Source organism: Sorex araneus, chromosome 2, assembly GCF_027595985.1.
Source record: "Sorex araneus isolate mSorAra2 chromosome 2, mSorAra2.pri, whole genome shotgun sequence".
NCBI classification, from domain to species: domain Eukaryota; kingdom Metazoa; phylum Chordata; class Mammalia; order Eulipotyphla; family Soricidae; genus Sorex; species Sorex araneus.
Window position 1 is genome coordinate 200,429,797 of NC_073303.1, and position 20,048 is coordinate 200,449,844.

Consider the following 20,048-nt stretch of genomic DNA (forward strand, 5'->3'; position numbering starts at 1 on the left):
TAGCACATTTAGAGAAACGGAAGTTTGTCACAAAATTGTGCTCCTGGTTTTATAGGAATTAAGCCAGGCGACTGTCACCCCCTTCACAATACTTTTGATCTGGGATAGATTTCGTAGCTATTTATTCATTCTTTTGTTCGTGGTGTGGGAAGTGAACCCAGGGTCTTCACACATGCCAGGCGAGTGCTGTGCCACTGAGCCGTGTCTCCAGACCCATGCAGTCAGCTTGATCATGTCAATTTATTATGAATCAAGGTGTGGGGATTTATATCAGCCACTGTTGTTTCATTTTTAAAGTGGTAAGTTAGCATTTTATTTCTTGAGGTTCTAAATTCTATAACCCCTCTGTTGCATGTAGGGTACTTGCTTAACTCAGCTATAGCCACTGCCTTGCAGAAATCTTCATCATTACAGTGTCCACGCCAGTTGCGTCCTGATAGTCAAGAGTGACAGCTTAATTGCATGTCATTTCTATCAGAACCTAAGACTAACGTGCAGGTGTATTGATAAAAGATATAACCAAAGTCAGCCATTGTGTCTTATATAAAAATCTATAAGTAGTCAACCTTAAAACCCATATTTCTGCAGGAGGAGTGAGTATTCTACTCCCTTTGTCCTTTGATTGGAACTGCTCAAGCATTATCTTCAAACCACTCTAACTTTTTAAAAAAGCATAGGACCTGCTGTTTTCTTTGAGATTTTGCATGCTTTTAATCATTTGGATTGTTAATTCTTCTTCACATTCTTTTCCATATTCTCACTACCCTATTTCTTTCCTGGTAATTTACTAATAAATCACTTCTGTATGAAACTTACAGCCAAATAAACTACAGCAGTATTAAAAAAAATAAATCCATATTTCTGAAGATTAGTCTAATTTTGGGGTGTGTGGCTTTTGGGCCACCCCGCAGTACTCAGGGGTTCTGTGGGACTCGGCTGACCATGTCAGATGCTGGGGATTGGACCTGGGTCACCTGCTTGCAAAGCAAGTGCCCTGTCTGCTGTACTATCTTGCTTATCTCAGTAATTTTTTCCATTGCTGTCTGATTATTCCTAATTTCTGACTTCAGAGGCCTGCCATGGTAAGTGGGACGGGAAAGTGCCGGGGACAGGGGGATCTCCTATGTACAGACAGTAGGATTTCTGAAATGTGGGAGTTTTGGGTCCATTGAAAATTAAAGCATAATGAACAGATTAAGAGAAAAATTGTTTTTTTTCTTCGATTCTGTCTTTCAGAATGATCCATTCTTTATCGGAGGCTTACTGAGAATTGGCTATAAGATAGAAAATGTAAGTGTTCAGTGTGGAACCCACCGCGGTCACTGTGAGTGAAAGGCCATCATCTCGGTGCATTCTGCCCCGTGGACCGGGGCCCCCGTCATAGTCCCCGTTCTGATGTTTGGGAGTACTGATTGCTGTGTTGTGCTTTAGCTGTCAGCTTGTACACCATTTCCCACCCATCTCTCCAGAGTGTATTTTTGAGCCTCTCTTATAACTGATTCTTTTACATCTTCTTACCTGATATGTTTTCTCAAATGAGATTCATTAGGTTTCTAGTCTGAGCATTTTTTGATAAATAATTGTTATATAGTCTAGACATACAGTCAGGCTTCGCTTAACATTGTTTTTAAGGTGAAATGCTAGAGTAAAAACAGGCCTACAAATAACATGATTTCATTCAGCGTCACGGTTTTTTTCTTTTCAGTGTCATAATGAAGTGACATTGAACGAAATGATGTTATTTGAGAACCTACTTGCTCTACCATGATATATATATTTTTTTTGAGGTGGGGGGCGGTGCACAGCTGGCAGTGCTCAGGGCTTACTCCTGACTCTGCAGTCAGGAATCACTCCGGGTGGTGCTCAGGGGACCGTATCAGGTGCCAGGGACGGAACCCAGACAAGGCAGATGCCCTACCCGCTGTGCTATTTCTCCAGCCTCTGTGTTTTCCCGTAGCAGAGCCTTTTCCTGCCACGGCCAGTGCTTCCCTTCAGCTTGCTTGACCCGAGACACTGGCCGTTATCTTAGGGCCTGCATTTACGGGGTGATTTCCCACACTCAACTTTTGGGTCTGTAGTCATTGCAGAAGTTTCTGGAGCTTTGTGGATGGGCTGGGATTATCTGAAGACGTAGCATGTGAATGCCTGCTATCTGTTAACTTTACATGTCAGGGTTCAGCACACTAGGTTGTGTGTGGTACTGTATGAGTATAAACTACAACATAAGACAATTGCAGTTATATAGTGAAAATTTCATAGTGAAAACCATATTCTTCATCTCATTTTTTTTTAATAGAAAATCTTGGCAATGGAAGAAGCTTTGAACTGGGTGAAATATACAGGCGATGTGACAATTCTACCAAAATTAGGAGCAGTCGAAAATTGTTGGCCTATGCTAAGTATTTTCTTTACTGAATGTAAGTATAAATGTTTTAAGTTGTTACTTGACTCATATTTTTTTCTGGAAGGGAAAACTTTTTTCAAGTGGAATATGTTGCTATATCATATTTATCAGAATTTTTAAAAATGGTTTTTCTACTTGTAAGAAAAAACTAGAATGGAGATTTACCTTGTCTTAATGATTTCTATAATGTTACACTTTCTGAAATTCTAGCTAACAGAGGTCATAAATTTTTACATATGATTCCCAAGAAAGAAAATACACCAGGAACTAGGAGCCTTATTCATAAGACATGTAACAAGCTAAGATTTTAACTTTTCCCTGATGGAGATATTATTCCTTTGTATGGTAACACTCTTTCCTATAACTTGTTACTCAGTCACACATTTCCCCCTAAAGTATTTTGAATGTTGGCAGTGCTTTCATAGGATTGGGAGCAGGAATCTTGGAAAAGTTACATTGGGGGTTTTTGTTTCTTTTCTTTTCTTTTCTTTTCTTTTCTTTTCTTTTTTTTAATAAACAAGGACTGGTAATTTGCCCATTTATTCTGAGGGCAAATTTTATTGTTCGAATGTATGTTAGAGAGAAATTAAACATGAGTACAACTTTTTGGGGGGCCAGGGGGATAGTACAGCAGCTTGGGCGTTTGCCTTGTAACCGGCAGACCTGGATTCGAGCCCCGACATCCCGAAGGGTGCCCCTGAGATCCCTGGGAGTAATCCCTGAGCATCGCCGGATGCGACCTGCAAAAGAAACCATAAAAGAATAGTTTTTCTGTGGGACTTACCGGATGCTAGACTATTTTGCGCTGGTAGGTTGCCTTTGCTCTGGAGCATTTTAGAGTTCACGGCCATGGCCCAGGAAGGCTGGTGAAGGAAGGTTTTGATAGGCTAAGTCCTGTTTTGCAGTCTGCCGTCTAGGAGGGTTTAGGCCGCAAGGTGCATCACTCATCTATCTGAAAGTCCTGATTTTCATCCTGCAAATCTTACTTGATTTGGTGTGACCTTCTGTAGTGATTTTTGAATTTTAAATTTCGAATGCTCTTTTCACCATAGTTGTGAGTGTGTTTGATAAGGGAAAAAGTGTAATTTTATAGAAATGAAATTGTTACTTTGAGAAAATTCCTTTGTAGGACATCTTGGAATAAAAAATGGGGACCGGTAAAACTTCTGACATAAATTTTGACCAGTTTTTTTTTTTTTCTTTTTTGGGTCACACCCATCGATGCACAGGGGTTACTCCTGGCTCTGCACTCAGGAATTACTCCCGGCAGTGCTCGGGGGACCATATGGGACACTGGGAATTGAACCCGGGTCGGCCGCGTGCAAGGCAAACGCCCTCCCCGCTGTGCTATCGCTCCAGCCCCATTGGCCAATTGTTAATGTTTCTTAATAACTTAGTAATTTAAGTGTTGTGTTTCATAGTGACACTGTCTGTAGCACTGTCATCCCATTGTTCATCGATTTGCTCGAGCGGGCACCAGTAGCATCTCTATTGTGAGAATTGTTACTGTTTTTGGCATATCGAATATGCCACGAGGAGGCTCTGCCGTGTGGGCGGATACTCTCGGTAGCTTGCTGGGCTCTCCCGAGTTTCATAGTAAAGGAATAAAAAAAATGGCCAGTGAAACAGATCCTGAGAGTTTTCCTGTAGAAGTGAGTTTCCCAGGGGCTAGTGTTAGGGTGGGTGGAGGGAGTCCAGCTACAGGAGTGGGATATGACACTGCTGGGAGGGGGGTGGTGACAGCGTTCTCTGACATTACTATAGCAGTGTTGCAAATCACGCTGTTGCCTGAATCAAAAAGAAGGCTCTTTCACTTGTCTCATTTTAACATTTCATTGATTGGTCAAATATTGACTTGGGTATTTTTAACTGAAATACTTCTTACTTTAGTGTTTTAATTAAGATAAAATAACTTAAGAATTAAAAAATAGTTCAGTGATGACTAATATTGAATTAAGTAGTTTTAAGTTTTGTGAAACATTCCAAATTCATCATTTGTTAAATATACTTTTAGTAGCTTTTATTTAGTAAATTTATTTAGTATACTTCTAAGTATATTTAGAATGTTTTCCCAGTTTTTGTTTTCAGATATCTTTGTAGAATATTGTAACAGGTATATCATAAGTGCTGAATAATATTTGCTGAATTGACTTGAGTAACTAACTATGGACCCTATCAGGAATGTAGTATTAAAGAGCTTTTGTTGTAACTGCAGTGAAAACTAATGGTAAATTTTTTTTTTTAGTTAGATAAAGACATTCATAGCTAACAATAAAAACTAATATTTTCTGAAACATTTGATAGTTGTTATTAAATGTATTATTTGGTACATGTAAAAAGATTTTAAGACAGATTATCTCAAAAATATAAACTCAGTGAACTCACCTGCCTGACTTAAGAATTAGGACACTGTCAGTAACAATATTTTAAACAAATGTTTTCTCTCTCCTAAAAATAAAATTTAGATAAGTATCACATAACTAAAGTTGTAACAGAAAACTACAATTTGCTTGAAGACTTCAGAACTCCAAATTGTCCAGAGTGCATAGAGGTGAGAGTTATGATTTACTTGTTAGAGCTTTTTGTTAACACTTAGGCTTTTTAGTAAAAACTGCTCTCTGACAAAATACAGAAGCTACGATAAAATCAAGTTAAATTTGAAGGGGACATTTTGTTGTTATTTTTGTGGGGGGCCACACCTGGAGATGCTCAGGGCTTAGTCCTAGCTCTGCACTCAGGCATCACTCCTGACGTAGCTCTGCATACCGTCTGGGGTGCTAGGAACCAGTCAGTCACATACAAGGCAAGTGCCCTACCTACTCTGCTGTCACTTGGGCCCCTTGAGGAGACATTTTAATCCATTTCAGTTGGAATGTTTATTTTTGTATTTTTTTGCTTTGCTTTTATGGTTTTGGGTCATACCCAGTGATGCTCAGGACGTACTCCTGGCGATGAACTCAGAAATTACCCCTGGTGGGCTGGGAGGACCATACGGGAAATAAAAACACTTTTTTTTTTAAATTGAAAGGCTTTTAGTTAGCCTAAGATACATGATTTTCCTCAGTAACAACAGCTTTTTTTGAGATAGTTCCATATGGTTAACTATGTATGATTTTAACTCAATTTTAGAAAAGATTTAGGAAAACTGTTAATGTTCACTAGTTAAAATACATTGAGTTTATTTTCATTTGTTTGAAATTTTGAGTTTGCTGTGAAATTCCAGTAATGTTTGATTTTTTTTTTTTTTTGCTTTTTGGGTCACACCTGCACAGGGGTCACTCCTGGCTCTGCACTCAGGAATTACCCCTGGTGGTCCTCAGGGGACCATATGGGATGCTGGGAATCGAACCCGGGTCAGCCATGTGCAAGGCAAACGCCCTACCAGCTGTGCCATCACTCCAGCCCCTAATGTTTGAATTTTTAGGTTTTTTTTTCCTTTTGCTTTTTGTGTCACACCCAGCGATGCTCAGGGGTTACTCCTGACCCTGCATTCAGGAATTACTCCTGGCAGTGCTGGGGGGGGACCCTATGGGATGCTGGGAATTGAACCCCCTGGGTCGGGCGAGTGCAAGGCTAACGCCCTCCCCGCTGTGCTATCACTCTAGCCCCATGCATTTTTAATTTTATGGATGTCCTTATAATTTCAGTTTTTGCATTGCCTGTATGATATTGAGTTACATATTCTTATAAAGCATTTGGATTAGTTAAACAATCTCACATTTTCTAGTTTAAAAGTAAAATTTTGCCTTACATCACATCTATTTCTTCCCCTTTCCCTATGTCAAGCTTAATAGATATATTTAAATGTGAGCCTGCCACACAAGGGGGTATATTATTATTAAGTTTTCATAATGTGGATTTATTTTTAATGTCTTTAGTTTAGCATTGAGTTATTTGAGAAATTTTCTTTATAAATCCAAGTAGTGGGGATATGAATTTTTATTTTCTATATAAATAATCACTCAGATTATTTCTGATTTAAAAGATAGCAATGCAGAATTTTTTTTAGGTATTTGGGTTCTTGATTGTCTTGGAAGTAATTGATGGATATTCTTCCATCTTGGTTTCTTAGCAAGGAGAACTCATGAAAATAAAAGGAAATGAAGCGTTTTCCAAAGAGAGATTTGATATGGCTATTATCTATTACACCAGAGCCATTGAATATAGGTAAGAGCAAAATAAAAACAGTGCCATGTGTGTGTGTGTGTGTGTGTGTGTGTGTGTGTGTGTGTGTGTGTGTGTGTGTGTGTGTTAAAGTGTCAGGTATCGAACCCAGGTCAGGTACATGCAAGACAAGTGTCTTACCAACTCTCAATTTAGCAATCTCTCAACTCCTAACTCTTCCTTTTTTTTTTTTTTTTTGGTTAGATAAAATTTATTTTCTATTGTTAGAATAGAATGAATATCATAAGATGCACTCCTGGAATTCTAAAATTGTAAACAATTTGGGTCCGGAGACATCTCTGTAGCGAGCTGAGCCATTCTGAGATTCATTTGTGAGTCTCTGGATCAAGGTCGTTAATTTCCTTAAATGGCACCTGGGGGCAGTTCATTGGTGTGACAGCCAGGACCCCGAAGGGGCGGGGAGACGGGAAGGGATGTTCCAGCCCCCCCTTCATGTGGCCTAGAGTCTTTAGTCCCTGGTCCCTTATGCCTGGGCATGAAAGTTTGTGGCCACCGGGGGGGTTCATTGGAATAATATGGAGTATGGAGCGACCATAACTTCATTTTTAGTGCAGGAAGTGTGGGCTGTGTGTATCAAATTGGTCAGGTGGAAAGTGAAGGGGTTGGAAATATAGCCAGTTGGAACTGTAAATCCCTCCAAATCCGAATTCTTTCTGGTCTGTCAAAGAAACATGACATTCTTGAAAAGGTGTTTATGGCTTACATTTTCTGTGGGATTGCTCGTTTGATATGTAAAGTGCTTTACTGATGACACATTATTTCTTTTAAAGTCCTGAAAATCACCTGCTTTATGGTAACCGAGCTCTTTGCTTCCTTCGCACTGGACAGTTCAGGTAAGTTGGTTCAAGTTTTCCAGTTACTGAATATGTTGAATACCTGTTTGGTGGGAAATGTTTGTTTTGCAGGTAATCAAGAAAATACTTCAAATTTCTTTGGCAGTAAAGTTAAATACTGAAAGAGGGCTCTATAGACTATTTAATGGCAGTCACCATTCTGAGTGGATGATGTGTGAGGCACATTTAAGTGCTTTACATATGCTTTTAAGTATCATAACAACCATAATTGGTTGGTGGTAATATTTTCCATATTTACATTTTAGCGACCATACCTTTAGTAAGTAATGAATGCCAAGATTTGACACAGATTTTACTGATGGTGTGAAAAATCTGTGTTTTTAACACCTATATTACCTTCTTTTTTCTCTATTAATCCATATAGTTCTAGAATTTTTGCTGTAGTAAGTTATTGAAATTTATTAGTTGAGAAACACTCTAATTGAACCCTTTGGTATCCCCTTCGCTAAGCACTTTTAGGATATAAATTGTCAACATTAATAATATTGAACACTGTATGCTGTACCGGTTACTGTGTCCAAAAGAAGGGTTTAGAGTGACCTCAAGAATACATCCTGGGGCTGGAGCGATAGCACAGCGGGTAGGGCGTTTGTCTTGCACGCGTTTGACCCTGGTTCAATTCCCAGCGTCCCATATGGTCCCCTGAGCACCACCAGGAGTAATTCCTGAGTGCATGAGCCAGGAGGAACCCCTGAGCATTGCTGAGTGTGACCAAAAAAGCAATAAATAAATAAATAAATAAATAAATAAAAGAATAAATCCCACTCGGTAGAATATTAAAACAGGGAGGGGGGACTCAGGGCTGGAGGTCTTGCTGTGCGTCCTGGATACACAGGTTGGATCCCTGGCATTATTGCCAGGTTGATGCCTCCTCTCCACCCAGCCACCCACCCCTAAAAGAAGTAAAAAACAAAGTAGGGCAAGGGAAGTAGTTCACGTGATGCTTAGCCTGTCCAAGACCCTGAGTTCAGTCCACGGGCCTGTGTGCAGCTCCTTCCCCGTGCCCGGGCTCTCCTCAGTACTGCTGGGTGAGACTCCTTGGAAAAGTAGAAATGAAAGAAGAAAATAAAGTTAGCAAGTTCAAGCTAGGGATTGTCAGAATTAAGCTGTGTCTAGGCATAAGCGAGTGACCCCTCTCGGGGAATATTTGCAGCTGACCCTCCTGTTATCTAAATTCCAAAGAGAAGACTTGACAAATATGTAATTCTCACTGTCCAAGAGAAAAGAGAATTCCAATTGCTCAGGTCAAATAGTGTTTTTCCAGGAGAAATTTTTTTAATATGGTTGATTATGACTTACATGAATTAAATGATGGAATAGAGAAGAACTTGATATTTCAAACACTGTGTTCAGGGCTGGAGCAATAGAGTAGGAGTCAAGACTCAGTAGTTTCCCTGTGGCTAATTCCAGTTTAGTTCCCAGTACCCCAGATGGTCCCCAAAACACCACCAGGAGTGATGCTAGAGCACCAGCGGGTGTGACTAAATCAATTTTTATAGAAAAAAAAAAAAAAACTAACGAAAAAACTGCCAGTACAGTTTCTGTTTTTTCTCATGAATAAATGCAGAACTTTGTTAGTTGTTCTCAGAAAGCACACTGGGGAGAGGGAGGTGTGGGAAAGGTAGTTTATTCCAGGCATATAGCTCTTAAAAGTAACACTGTTTTTCTTTTATTATAAACAGAATACATTCTCATGGTAGAAAAATTGGAAAATACAAGAGTTTAAAAAGAAGAAAATTAAAATCACCAGTAATCCAACCACCTCGGAGAATACTGCTGTATTTTCGTTATGCAGCTTTTAGAGGCTTGAGCTGTGGATTAACCCAGGTTATCTAGTCTAGAGGAATGAATGGGTGACACAGTCTTCCATCAGTACCACTGGCCGTCTGCTTCTGACAAATGAGTTGCAAATACTCTGGCTAAGTTCAGAGTGGCCGTTTCATAACACGGTTTGAGGTGAATCCGTATGCTCCCCAGACAGTTGGTTGGCAAGGTGGCTGCGGGAGCATCTGTTTGAACCGCTAATGGGTCAGAATTAGGATACCCCCATACACAATGCAGAATGTGACACTGCATAGGAAAGGCCAGACAGCTGAGAGGCAAACCAGGGCTTTCTGTCATTGACCAAGCGTTTTGCCGGCTAGACACTTATGTAGAACTCTACCGCAAAGAAGGTGCATTTGAGTGGAAACCAGGTAGCTTGTGAAGTCAAGGTCAAGAGGATGACCGGGCATCTAGCCTCATTGCTCTTCCTGACAGGCTAGATTCCCATGTTAGATAATTTCCCAGCTCATACTAGATACTAGTTTATTGTTAGTAAAATCATGCCTCAGTTTTTTTCTTGCACATTGTTCAACACACTCAAATACAACTTGACTAACACTTTCTGAACTTCCTTTTGTAACCAATCAACCCGGTGAAGTAGGTGTGAGAGTTGCTTGAGGCCTGGGAAGCCAGACTCCAAGGAGGTGTGTGATCCAGCTAGGTTTTTTTTTTTTCCCCAGCCAAAATTTGAACGTAGGTGGCCTGAATGCAGTGCCTCTAGGATTCGGCACCACGGGATGTTGGTGGTAGACGAAAAGCGATGTGAAAGGGAAAAACCCTTAAAACAAATGGTCCACGTGGTCAATAAACGTGATTCTCCTTCCAAAACATGCAGATTAACACTATGTGTCTCTTCAGATTGGCAAACATTTAAAAACCTCATAATTCCATGTGTTTGAGAGGATGTGGAACAAAGGAGTCTTTCCGTGCTCTGCTGGCGAAAGTGTAAATTGGTGCAGTCACTTTGGAGAGCCGTTTGGCAAGGTGAAGACGAGCGAGACCTGCAGCCCACCTCTAGGCGATTAGCCGCCAGCGCCAACGGGTGCCCAGGAATATGCGTGAGAGGCTTTGCTGTAGCTTTGTTTGTAAGAGTAAAACAACGGAAGCAACTAAATGTCCATCAGTAGGGGAGTGGATAAACAAATTATGGTATATTCATACAATGGAATTCTATGCAACAGTAAAAATGTGGTGTGCGTGCTAAAGCAAGTTGCACAAGGACTTTATATGGTATGATGCCATTATAAATGCATAAAGACTTAAGTTGTGTAATGTTCTAAATATGCAAAATGATACGCCATATCCATCGTTCCTGCATAGTATGTGTTCAAAATGTTTCTCAGATGCATGGTCCTCTGAAACTCCAGGCTAGTGGCTGTCTCTGGGAAGGAAAGGCGAGAAGCGGACTGGAGAAGGGAAGGCGGGTACTCGGTGGAAGCCAGCCGTGACGCCCCTCTGCAGAAGCCGGAACGCAGCGCCGAGCTCTTGCTAAGTTGGCGCCCGCGTCTTCGTTCAGATCGTGCTTTTCTCTGTACTTTTATGTATCCTTGAAGTATTTGATGGAAAGCAACGTGAAGTGTAATTTAAAAGGCACATGGCCATTCTCAAAAAATGTTTCCATAATGAAAAAATAATAGTAATAAAAAATAAAAGGCACGTGGCGAGGGGGAGAAGGGTCACCCCCTAAGAGTCAGAGATAAAAATCAGTGAAAGATAATCTCGAAAAGGCGAGCAATGAGCGGTGTTCTCAGACGAATAGTGAAGGGAACCATTAGTGGCAGACGGCGTGTGTGCAGCCCGTGCTCCATTCGGAGATGGGGAATGTGGTCACAGGGTTGTTTTAATGCCACATTGTCACATAGTAAATCAGAGCTCCTTTAAGTGGACGTAGGTAAGCTCAAGGGCTGCCCAGAACCCTCCGTCTTAGCCAGAGGTGTCAACCTGCAGAGGTCATGCCCTGCCACCCCCTCTCGCCCCAGACCCTTCAGACGGGCGTGGAGAAGGGCACCTCGGTAGTCTTCTGGGGGTTCGTTTCCCAGTTGCACTTCTGAAGTTGCCAGGCATTTTAGAGTAGAGTAGTTAGGAAGTTTCAGTTTCGAGTAGAATGTAGGAAGAAGGGATTGGGCGTATTTAGCTTTTTTTTTTTTTTTTTTTTAAATAGGCAGTGTATTTGGTTAGTCTTTGTTTAACGTGTTTTTGTTGAACTCACGAGAAAAATTTAAATTCTTTGGTAGAGTGATACATTTTGTGAGGGGGAATGCAAATACAGCAAAGGATATATTGGGTATTTTGTTTCCATTGAGAAACAATTTAAATTTTTTTTGTATTTACTGGTACCTTTTGGTATTTAATTACTTGCTTTTTGTATCCTATATCTGATAGGCATGAGTCCCCAACTGATTTATAGCAGATTTTGCTAATTCCTGGTTTTAATTTTTCTGAATTTCTCTTGATACCAGAGGTATAAAATCACTTTAATTGTAAATTTGTGAGAAATTGAAGTGTGTATATGTGTGTGTGATGTCTTGGTTTCCTTACTCTGTTCTTTCTTGTGTGATATTTTTATTTTTACTTAACCAGTTGGCAAGTTTCCTTTTGAAGAAAAGATTTGATTATTTAAAAAAAATTAGACAATATGCTCCCCTTTTTTATCTTTTGTTTATTTTCAGAGTTGGGTTAAACCTAACCACGGTATGTTGTGGCTCACACTCCCATTTATAGAATAAAAAAGAAAGAAATATACATTATAAAAAGTTAAGGAAATCAGTGGGTATTTTAGGATCCGAACAAGTCATAAGATTATTGACCCTCTCTCAGCAGGGGATGTGGGTTTTTTTTTGTTTCTTTTTGGGTCACACCCGGCGATGCACAGGGGTTACTCCTGGCTCATGCACTCAGGAATTACTCCTGGCAGTGCTCAGGAGCCCATATGGGATGCTGGGAATCGATCCTGGGTCGGCCTCGTGCAAGGCAAACGCCCTATCCACTGTCCACTGTGCTATCACTCCAGCCCCTTTTTTTTTTTTTAATTCCCTGAGGATAAATATAAGGTGTGTGGAAAGAGGTGGGAGAAATCCATGGCGATCCAGCAAATGCACAGGGAATATAGGAAGGGAAATAGCTTACTTTTTTCATCGTATAATTTTGGGCAGAATGTAGCCATGTACATACCCAAAGGTGTATGTAGCTGGAGAGAAAAAAGTTCTGTCATTGTGTTCTGACTTGGAGCAACTGGGCCAGTAATCTTTCTCACTCTGTCCTGTATTCACACAGCTATGTCACATGGTTAAAAGTAAATAAATGGGCCTGAGCAATAGCATGGCGGGTAGGGCATTTGCCTTGCACACAGCTAACCTGGGTTCAATCCCCGGCATCCCATATGGTACCCTGAACAGTGCCAGGAGTAATTCCTGAGTGCAGAGCTAGGAGTAACCCGTGAGCATCATCTGGCGGGACCCCCCCCACGCACCACGCACACACACACAAAATAAATAAGCCCCCTAAAAAAAAGTAAACATCTGTATGTCTAGAATTTTCTCATTTTCAAAGATGCGGCCCTGGGCTGTTGGTAGCCCCTGGGCTGTTGATTTTTGTAAGCACGCCCACTGTGAAGTTTGGTTTGCTGCACTATGCTCATGGGATGCTGAAAAGACGAAAATACGTTGTGTTGATCATAACAGTTGCAATATACTCTAATCATTAATAGTATGTTAAACACTAATTACGGTTGAGAACAGAAATAGTTTAACTCTGATTGACTGAATTCCACCGGGGGCCTGTGTGTAGATGAGGGCAGATGGGAAGAGAATCCCTGAGTTCCAGCCCTGAAGGCTTCCGGTCTGAGGGGCCACAGTGTCCCCTGGCAGGAGCCGTGTGCCTGAGACCAACCAGATGCCGTGGAGGGGAGGTTCGCCCGAAGTGCTCAGGGCTTACTCCTGGCTCCCGTTGGTGCTCACAGGATAATATGGGATGTGGGGATCAAATTTCGGTTAGCGGCATGCCAAGCAAGGACCTTACCTGCTCTGGGCCCTGAATGAGTGACTTAAGACTCCTTGTGAACATTAAAAAAGAGTGAAGGGTTTTACGCTGAGGGAGCTAACATACTTTAAGAGGTCAGTTTAATTTATGGGGGTTGGAGTGATAGCACAGCGGGTAGGGCTTTTGCTTTGCACGCAGCTGACCCCGGTTTAATCCCCAGCATCCCATATGGTCCCCCACACACCACCAGGAGTAATCCCTGAGCACTGCTGCGTGTGACCCAAAGAGCAAAAGAAGTTGAGTCCAGTTGAAGAGAGCGGAGTGGGCTTGACAGGGGTCTGGAGAGGGCTCGCAAGCTGTGCAGGGCAGTGCAGTGGGAACGGAAAAGCAGAAGGACTTGAGGTACCGTAGGTGAAAATGGCAGAAGTCGAGCGTGGTTCAGGTGCAGGGAAAAGGGGAAGTGGTACCCGGAACTCGCCCAAGGCCGGCCCCGAGGCAGTGGAAGATGCGAGGGTGGGAGCAGAACAGGACCCTTGCCCCTTCTCACGGAAGTCGGCGGGAGGAGTCCAAGTCGAGCGAAGTGCAGTGAGGCGCAGAGCAGAGGAGTCATTGTAGAAGGGTGTTTGGGCCACAAGTGACACTCAACTCTGATTCGACGGGCTTAAGCACTGAAGAAAACCTTTCAGGAATACCCCAGGTGACCATGTGGTTTTCTAAGGATGCAACAATGATGTTTTTTTTCCCTCTCCTGGCAAGTTGGCTGTTTTGTTAGGCATAAACCAGACATTCATCTCTGCAGGAAGATGGCCCTTTCCTGCTTATTTAAAAAGCCAGACTTGCCCACAGGTGTGCAGTTAAACTTGCAGGAACCACACAGCTGTGGCCAGCCCCCAGGTCTCCCCAGAGTGCGTCCCTGCCGCCTCACCCTGTCCACACACAGAGTGGCTTCCAGACCCCACCCTCTGTCCCCAGCAAGAATGTCGTGCCTGGTTTTGTGCTGTGTGAACAGTCGTCGTACAGTATGCGCTTTCCAGTGTCCGGCCTTCCGCATTGTTCTTGAGGTCCATACTGTCGCATGGAATTGTAAAGTGATCATCTGTTGCATGAATATACCATATTCTCTCCATGGTTGCTGATGGACATCTGTGCAGTTGCTAGAGTTTCCGTGTTGCAGCACTCTCATTGTGAGCACTGTATTCATTTCTCTCGCGGATCTGACCCAGGTGTGCAGTTGTTGGACGCAGGACCGCTCCCATCCAGCCTCACCAGATAGTTTCCAAAGTGACAGCATCGTTTGCACGCCCGCCAGCTGCATACGAGAGTTTCCGTTTCACATCCTCACTGATGCTTATTATTTTGTGTCATTTCATTAAGATATTTTGTGGGTATATCATGCCGCGGTTCTTAATTTGCATTTTTAAGTTGATGGAGAGCATTTAAGTTGAGCATTTTTTCATAAGTTTATTGACCACTTGGATATTCTTTTATTTTTTGTTAAGTGCCTTGCTTGAAAATTTCACTTTTTTTTTTTGTCCCCCCTGTGGGATTCAGTGTTTACAGTTCTAGGAGTTCTGAAAATTCTGAATATAAACTATTGGTCAAATTCATGTATTGTAATTATATTCACATACTCTGACTTTCCTTTTTCACTCTTCATAATTTTCTTAAGCAGAAGTTGCTATTCATATACCATAATCTCTACTGGTTGCAAAGTTATCATCAGAATGTTCTATTTTTGCCAAATCTTGCTCGTGTAACTGTTTCTGGGCAGGGATCGGGCACACCCAGTGATGCTCAGGGGTTTCTTCTGGCTCTGCACTCCGGTATCACTCCTGGCAGTGCTTGGGGGACCAGTGGGGTACTGGGGCTCGAATCTGGGCTGGCCGCACGCAAGGCAAGTGCCTCACCTGCTCTGCTGTTGCTCCGGTCCCTTGTGTAACTTTCGATCTGTGGTTCATTCCGGAGTTGATTTTGTATTTCAAGTAAATTAGGGTTAAAGATAATGGATTTTCATCCACTCAGCACTATAACTGATTTAGTGCATTTACTTTGCACTAGATCAGAATGCACTAAATCAGTAAGTTAGAGCCTGATTTTTAGGTCTTTAATTATTTTGCAATTTTTTTTGCATTATTTTTTCATAGGTATTGCTCCCTGCTAGTATATATTTAGTTTTGTTATTCCTCAATCTTTTGACAATGAGTCCCTGCTGGTCTCACTGGTTGGCAGTGAATCACGTGACTACAACTAATATGAAGGAGAGTGGGGCTGCCATATTGGCTTAACTAATTGAAAATTATTTCTGTATCATGTAGTCATGGGTCACAGAAGTTTGGTTACCAGGAATAAAAGGAATAGCTGTTGAGTAACTGTTTGCTTTGGGTTCAAGTAACTAAGCATATTTAAAGTTTATGGACAATTATTCAGTTGTGTTCTTGACGCAGCTGTATATTTGAAATAGTTCATTGTATTGTTTGTATTTTGTCTCTACAAAAAATACTGATTCTGGAGAGGGAACAATTGATTTTATTGGTGAGCTATTGTAAGAGGAAGAATTATAGGGCACGGGTGGAGAAACATGTAAGGTGGAAGAGGAAGACATTAGGGCTAGAGGTGGGTTTGCCGTCTTGTTTGGTAGTAGGAAACGGTGAGTTTTCTTTCTGGTTCTGCTTATTGAACCCTGCTGGAAGGTCGGGGGGGGGGGGGGGACAGAAGCTGAGAGAAAGAACACAAGATGTGAGGTGAGCAGGTTAGGGAATGATTCTGTGTGAAATGATTGGTGAACAGTGTTAAAGGCCTCTGGAGTGGCTGCTATTACATGATTATAGTGTACCTTTTGAATTTTGAATACATGATATTATCAGATCAGCCATAAGTCTGGCTCTCTGCTCTGCTGTGTCATTTCTCTAGCAGTGGTTAGCTCTTCAGATAGTCATAAAGAAAACAGTGGGATTGATCCAGAACTGGGTTTTTGCCTTAGAGCAAGGAAGGTGTAACAGAGACAAAAAGAACTACAGAGAATTGGTATATGTGTGAACGGAAATGAGAGCGAGTCATTTGGGCACCTCTCAGGGAGCAGAGTGGGAGATCTGGATTTGTGGTCTTGGAGTTTTACCAGATTTGAGTGGGGGTGGTATAAATGACTGAGCCAGCGTAGAGAGTTGTTGAAGAAAAGGAAAAAAGGAAAAGGAGATTTCAGCTATTAGGTCTGTTAGTACTGTCAATTCATCAAACATTGTGGGGTTTTGTTTTTTAACATATTCAAAGCAGAAAGGATAATTTCCGTCTTGATTTTGTAGACCTTCTCAAGGAAGTGGGCCCAGTCGGGTTCCCGATACAGAGATGGCTGAGGGCGAGTTGATCTCTAGTTGCAGCTTGCAGAGTCTGTTTATTGTTTTGCCGATGTGTTGTGTGGAAGTTGGGAGTTTGAGTTATGTTTTTGGAGAATAGACTCTTGCAGGCATGTAAAAATAGTGCAAAAAATGGATTCATGATAACCAGCTTGGTATAGGTAAATATGTACAGGAAGCACTCTTGAAAAATGTTATTCCTGGATAGCTGTGATTGCAACTCTGGAAACTTCCCCCTTTGTTTTATTTTTCCATATTTCCCAACTCATCTGTTCTGTAGATTTTTTTTTTTAACGAGAAAAAAATTAGCTCGGTATTATCTGGAAATTCCAAAAGCACCGTTGATGTGCAATGTGTAATTATTGCATAAAGCTATTTGAAAATGTTGTTCCTTGCTTTTCTCTTTAGAAATGCCCTTGGTGATGGAAAGCGGGCCACTATTCTGAAGAGTGGTTGGACAAAGGTAGGTTTCTTTTGTATTTTACGTAAGTTAAGCAGGTAATTCTAGACAAGTTTGGAAAAGAAAGTAAGAATCTGTTCACAGAATGTAAATTTGCAAAAGTGCTGGCTAAAGTTCATTTAGAGATTAAGAATGGGCCGGTGGAGTTTTGATGCAGAGCCACGAGACTAGCCCCTCAGTGCAAGGGGCGGTGTGTCCGGGCAGGATGGTGCGGTGGGCTTTCCAGGGTACCGGAGTGATGAGCTGTCCGTGCCGGGACATTCCCTGTGGACCCAAGCTTGGCTGGGACTGAGACCAGACTTGTAACTGTGAGATTTGGTAAACGAACAGGTTATGCCCAGAGAATGTCAGGGGGATGAATTTGACTATGTAAAAATTCTATATATTGGAAGACACCATGACTGAAATTGGGAAGTAGTGTTCATTCGTATAACATACAGAGATGTTAGAAATTTTATACAGGGCTGTTAGAAATTTTATTCAGAGAATACACAGAGAAAATTAGAAACATGTTAGACCCTGGGCCTATAAAGCAAATAGGCATCTCACATTAGAGAAATTCTGAGTGGGCAGTGGAAAATTGTCTTTTTTCCCCCTCCTACTCATTACAATTATTCAGAGAAAGGAAACACATTAGAGAGCATAATAGCTTCCAGAGACACCCACTTAGCGATGAGTGAATGAAACCATGTGGTACAGTTTGGGTCCTTCTGATTGAGAAAAGCTAAAGGGAGCAGTAGTGAATTTTGGTGAACGTGTGCACTCACAGGGTCCCTTGAAGCAATAAGATGTGCGTTGGTTACAGCCAGCTGGGCAAGCAGTAGGGTGTTTGATTCTGTCCCTGTGTATTCCAGATTTATTCTCGCAGACATGCTCAGGGCTGGTCGCTGCAGTATTGCTTGCAAGACACAGAATTTTTGTTTGTTTTGTTTTTGGGTCACACCTGGCGATGCACAGGGGTTACTCCTGGCTCATGCACTCAGGAATTACTCCTGGCTGTGCTCAGGAGACCATATGGGATGCTGGGATTCGAACCCGGGTCGGCCGCGTGCAAGGCAAATGCCCTACCCGCTGTGCTATTGCTCCAGCCCAAGACACAGAATTTTTTTTGAGGGGGTGGTCACACCCAGCGATGCACAGGGCTTCCTCCTGGCTCATGTACTCAGGAATTACTCAGGAATTACTCCTGGGGATGCTCGGGGGACCATATGGGATCCTGGGATTCGAACCCAGGTTGGCAGCGTGCAAGGCAAACACCCTCCCCGCTGTGCTATCGCTCCAGCCCGCAAGGCACAGGATCTCCAGTAGCTAAATGTGCACCAAAAGCAGAGGCTGAGTGTGGTATTTTCACTTGAGGTCTGGCCTCCGCTGGAACAACCCCATGTACTTCTCTGATCACACTCCTGACCGCACCCTCTACTCCCCGTGTGTCTCCCTACTGTTCTCTGCCCGCCCGCTCCTGTCCGCTGGCCCTTACCTCCCCTCCCCTGAGAGCTGGCTTTCCTCAGCCTGAGTTCGCCCCCTTCCTTCATTATTCACACAGTCCTCTCCAGGGAAGCCTTCCCCCTGGCACTGCTCCTATTTCTGAAACCGGCTCCTTTTCTCGACATTGTTCCTCTTGCCCTGCTTTCCAGTTCTTCTCCTTTGGGCATTCAGCATCATTAAGCCCACCCTTTGGGCCAGAGCCATAGTACACAGGGAGGGTGTTTGCCTGGTGCGCGGCCAACCTTGGTTCAATCCCTGGCATCCCATAGGGTCCCCCAGCACCGCCAGGAGTGATTCCTGAGTGCAGAGCCACAATAACCCCTAAGCATTGCTGGGTGTGACCCAAAACAGAAAAAAAAAAACCAAACACCCACCCTGTTAGTATTCAGGCTAAGTTCTTCATTGTGTGCCCTTGGCACAGCATGAGGTCTCTGAGGGAGTGTTGTTTATTTGTGTGTTTGGTTCACTCCTGAATCTGGGTTTGCCTGACAAATTGTAGATGGGAAGAGGCACTCAGTAATAAATATTTGTTGACTCTCGTGAATGAATCATTCAAATACTAGATTGCAATTAAAATGAATTAATCGACTTACTGACATAGTTTTTTTTTTTCTTTGCTTTTTTGGGTCACACCCGGCAATGCTCGGGGGTTACTCGTGGCTCTGCACTCAGGAATTACTCCTGGCGGTGCTTGGGGACCATATGGGATGTTGGGATTCGAACCCAGGTTGGCCGAGTGCAAGGCAAACGCCCTCCCCGCTGTGCTATCGCTCCAGTCCCGCTGACATAGATTTTTAACAGTGTTGAATGATAAAAGGAGTAAAAGCACATTAGAGACTACAGGAGTAATGATAAAAATTTATAATCGTGCTTCTGGGTTTTGAGACAGGGAAAAGAGATAAGAAAAGGTGCCAGATTTGATCAGTGTTCTTACAGTCTTATTTCTCGCTAAACAAGAATGTGAAACAAGTATAGGGAAATGTTAATAGTAATTCTGAGTATTCCTTTAATCCCTGTATTTAGCTAAATTATAAAAACATCCCTATATATTTCCCATATATTAAAAACCTCCATACCTGGAGGTGCTCAGGGCGTATTCCTGGCTCTGCACTCAGGACTCACTCCTGGAGGTGCTTGGGGGAACATAGGTGCTACCAGGGATCGAACCTGGGTCGACCACATGCAAGACAAGCCCCCTCCCCACTGTGCTATCTATCCATCTAGCCCCTGCTTTCTGATGAGTCTGTATGCATTGGCTTTTGACGTGTCAGACAGGATACAAACCAGTAGCCTCGCAAATGTCCTAAGGATTTTTTTGGGTTTTGGGTCACACCCGGTGATGCCCAGAGGTTACTCCTGCTCTGCACTCAGGGATTACTCCTGGTGGTGCTCAGGGCAACATATGGGATGCCGGGGATCGAACCCGGGTCAGCTGCCAGCATGGCAAGTGCCCTATCTGCTGTACCATCACTCGAGCCCCACTAAGAATCTGTTATTATTATTATTAT

At 42.5% G+C, this 20,048-nt stretch overlaps 1 protein-coding gene and 1 pseudogene across 6 annotated transcripts in view; one reads left to right on the top strand and one right to left on the bottom strand.

Annotated features, from left to right (window-relative positions):
* The window catches only part of TTC3 (tetratricopeptide repeat domain 3), a 90,331-nt gene that overhangs the window by 14,900 nt on the left and 55,383 nt on the right, over window positions 1-20,048 (top strand). For 5 of the 6 annotated variants that reach the window (XM_055127633.1, XM_055127636.1, XM_055127637.1 and 2 more), the window contains 6 exons: window positions 1,237-1,290; window positions 2,297-2,417; window positions 4,870-4,955; window positions 6,477-6,571; window positions 7,360-7,422; window positions 17,004-17,058. In XM_055127633.1, coding sequence (XP_054983608.1) covers window positions 1,237-1,290; window positions 2,297-2,417; window positions 4,870-4,955; window positions 6,477-6,571; window positions 7,360-7,422; window positions 17,004-17,058 — 474 coding nt within the window. The remainder of the gene's footprint in view (window positions 1-1,236; window positions 1,291-2,296; window positions 2,418-4,869; window positions 4,956-6,476; window positions 6,572-7,359; window positions 7,423-17,003; window positions 17,059-20,048) is intronic. The other variant, XM_055127638.1, reaches the window with a different exon arrangement.
* LOC129403084 (small nucleolar RNA SNORA53) lies at window positions 413-554 on the bottom strand (annotated as a pseudogene).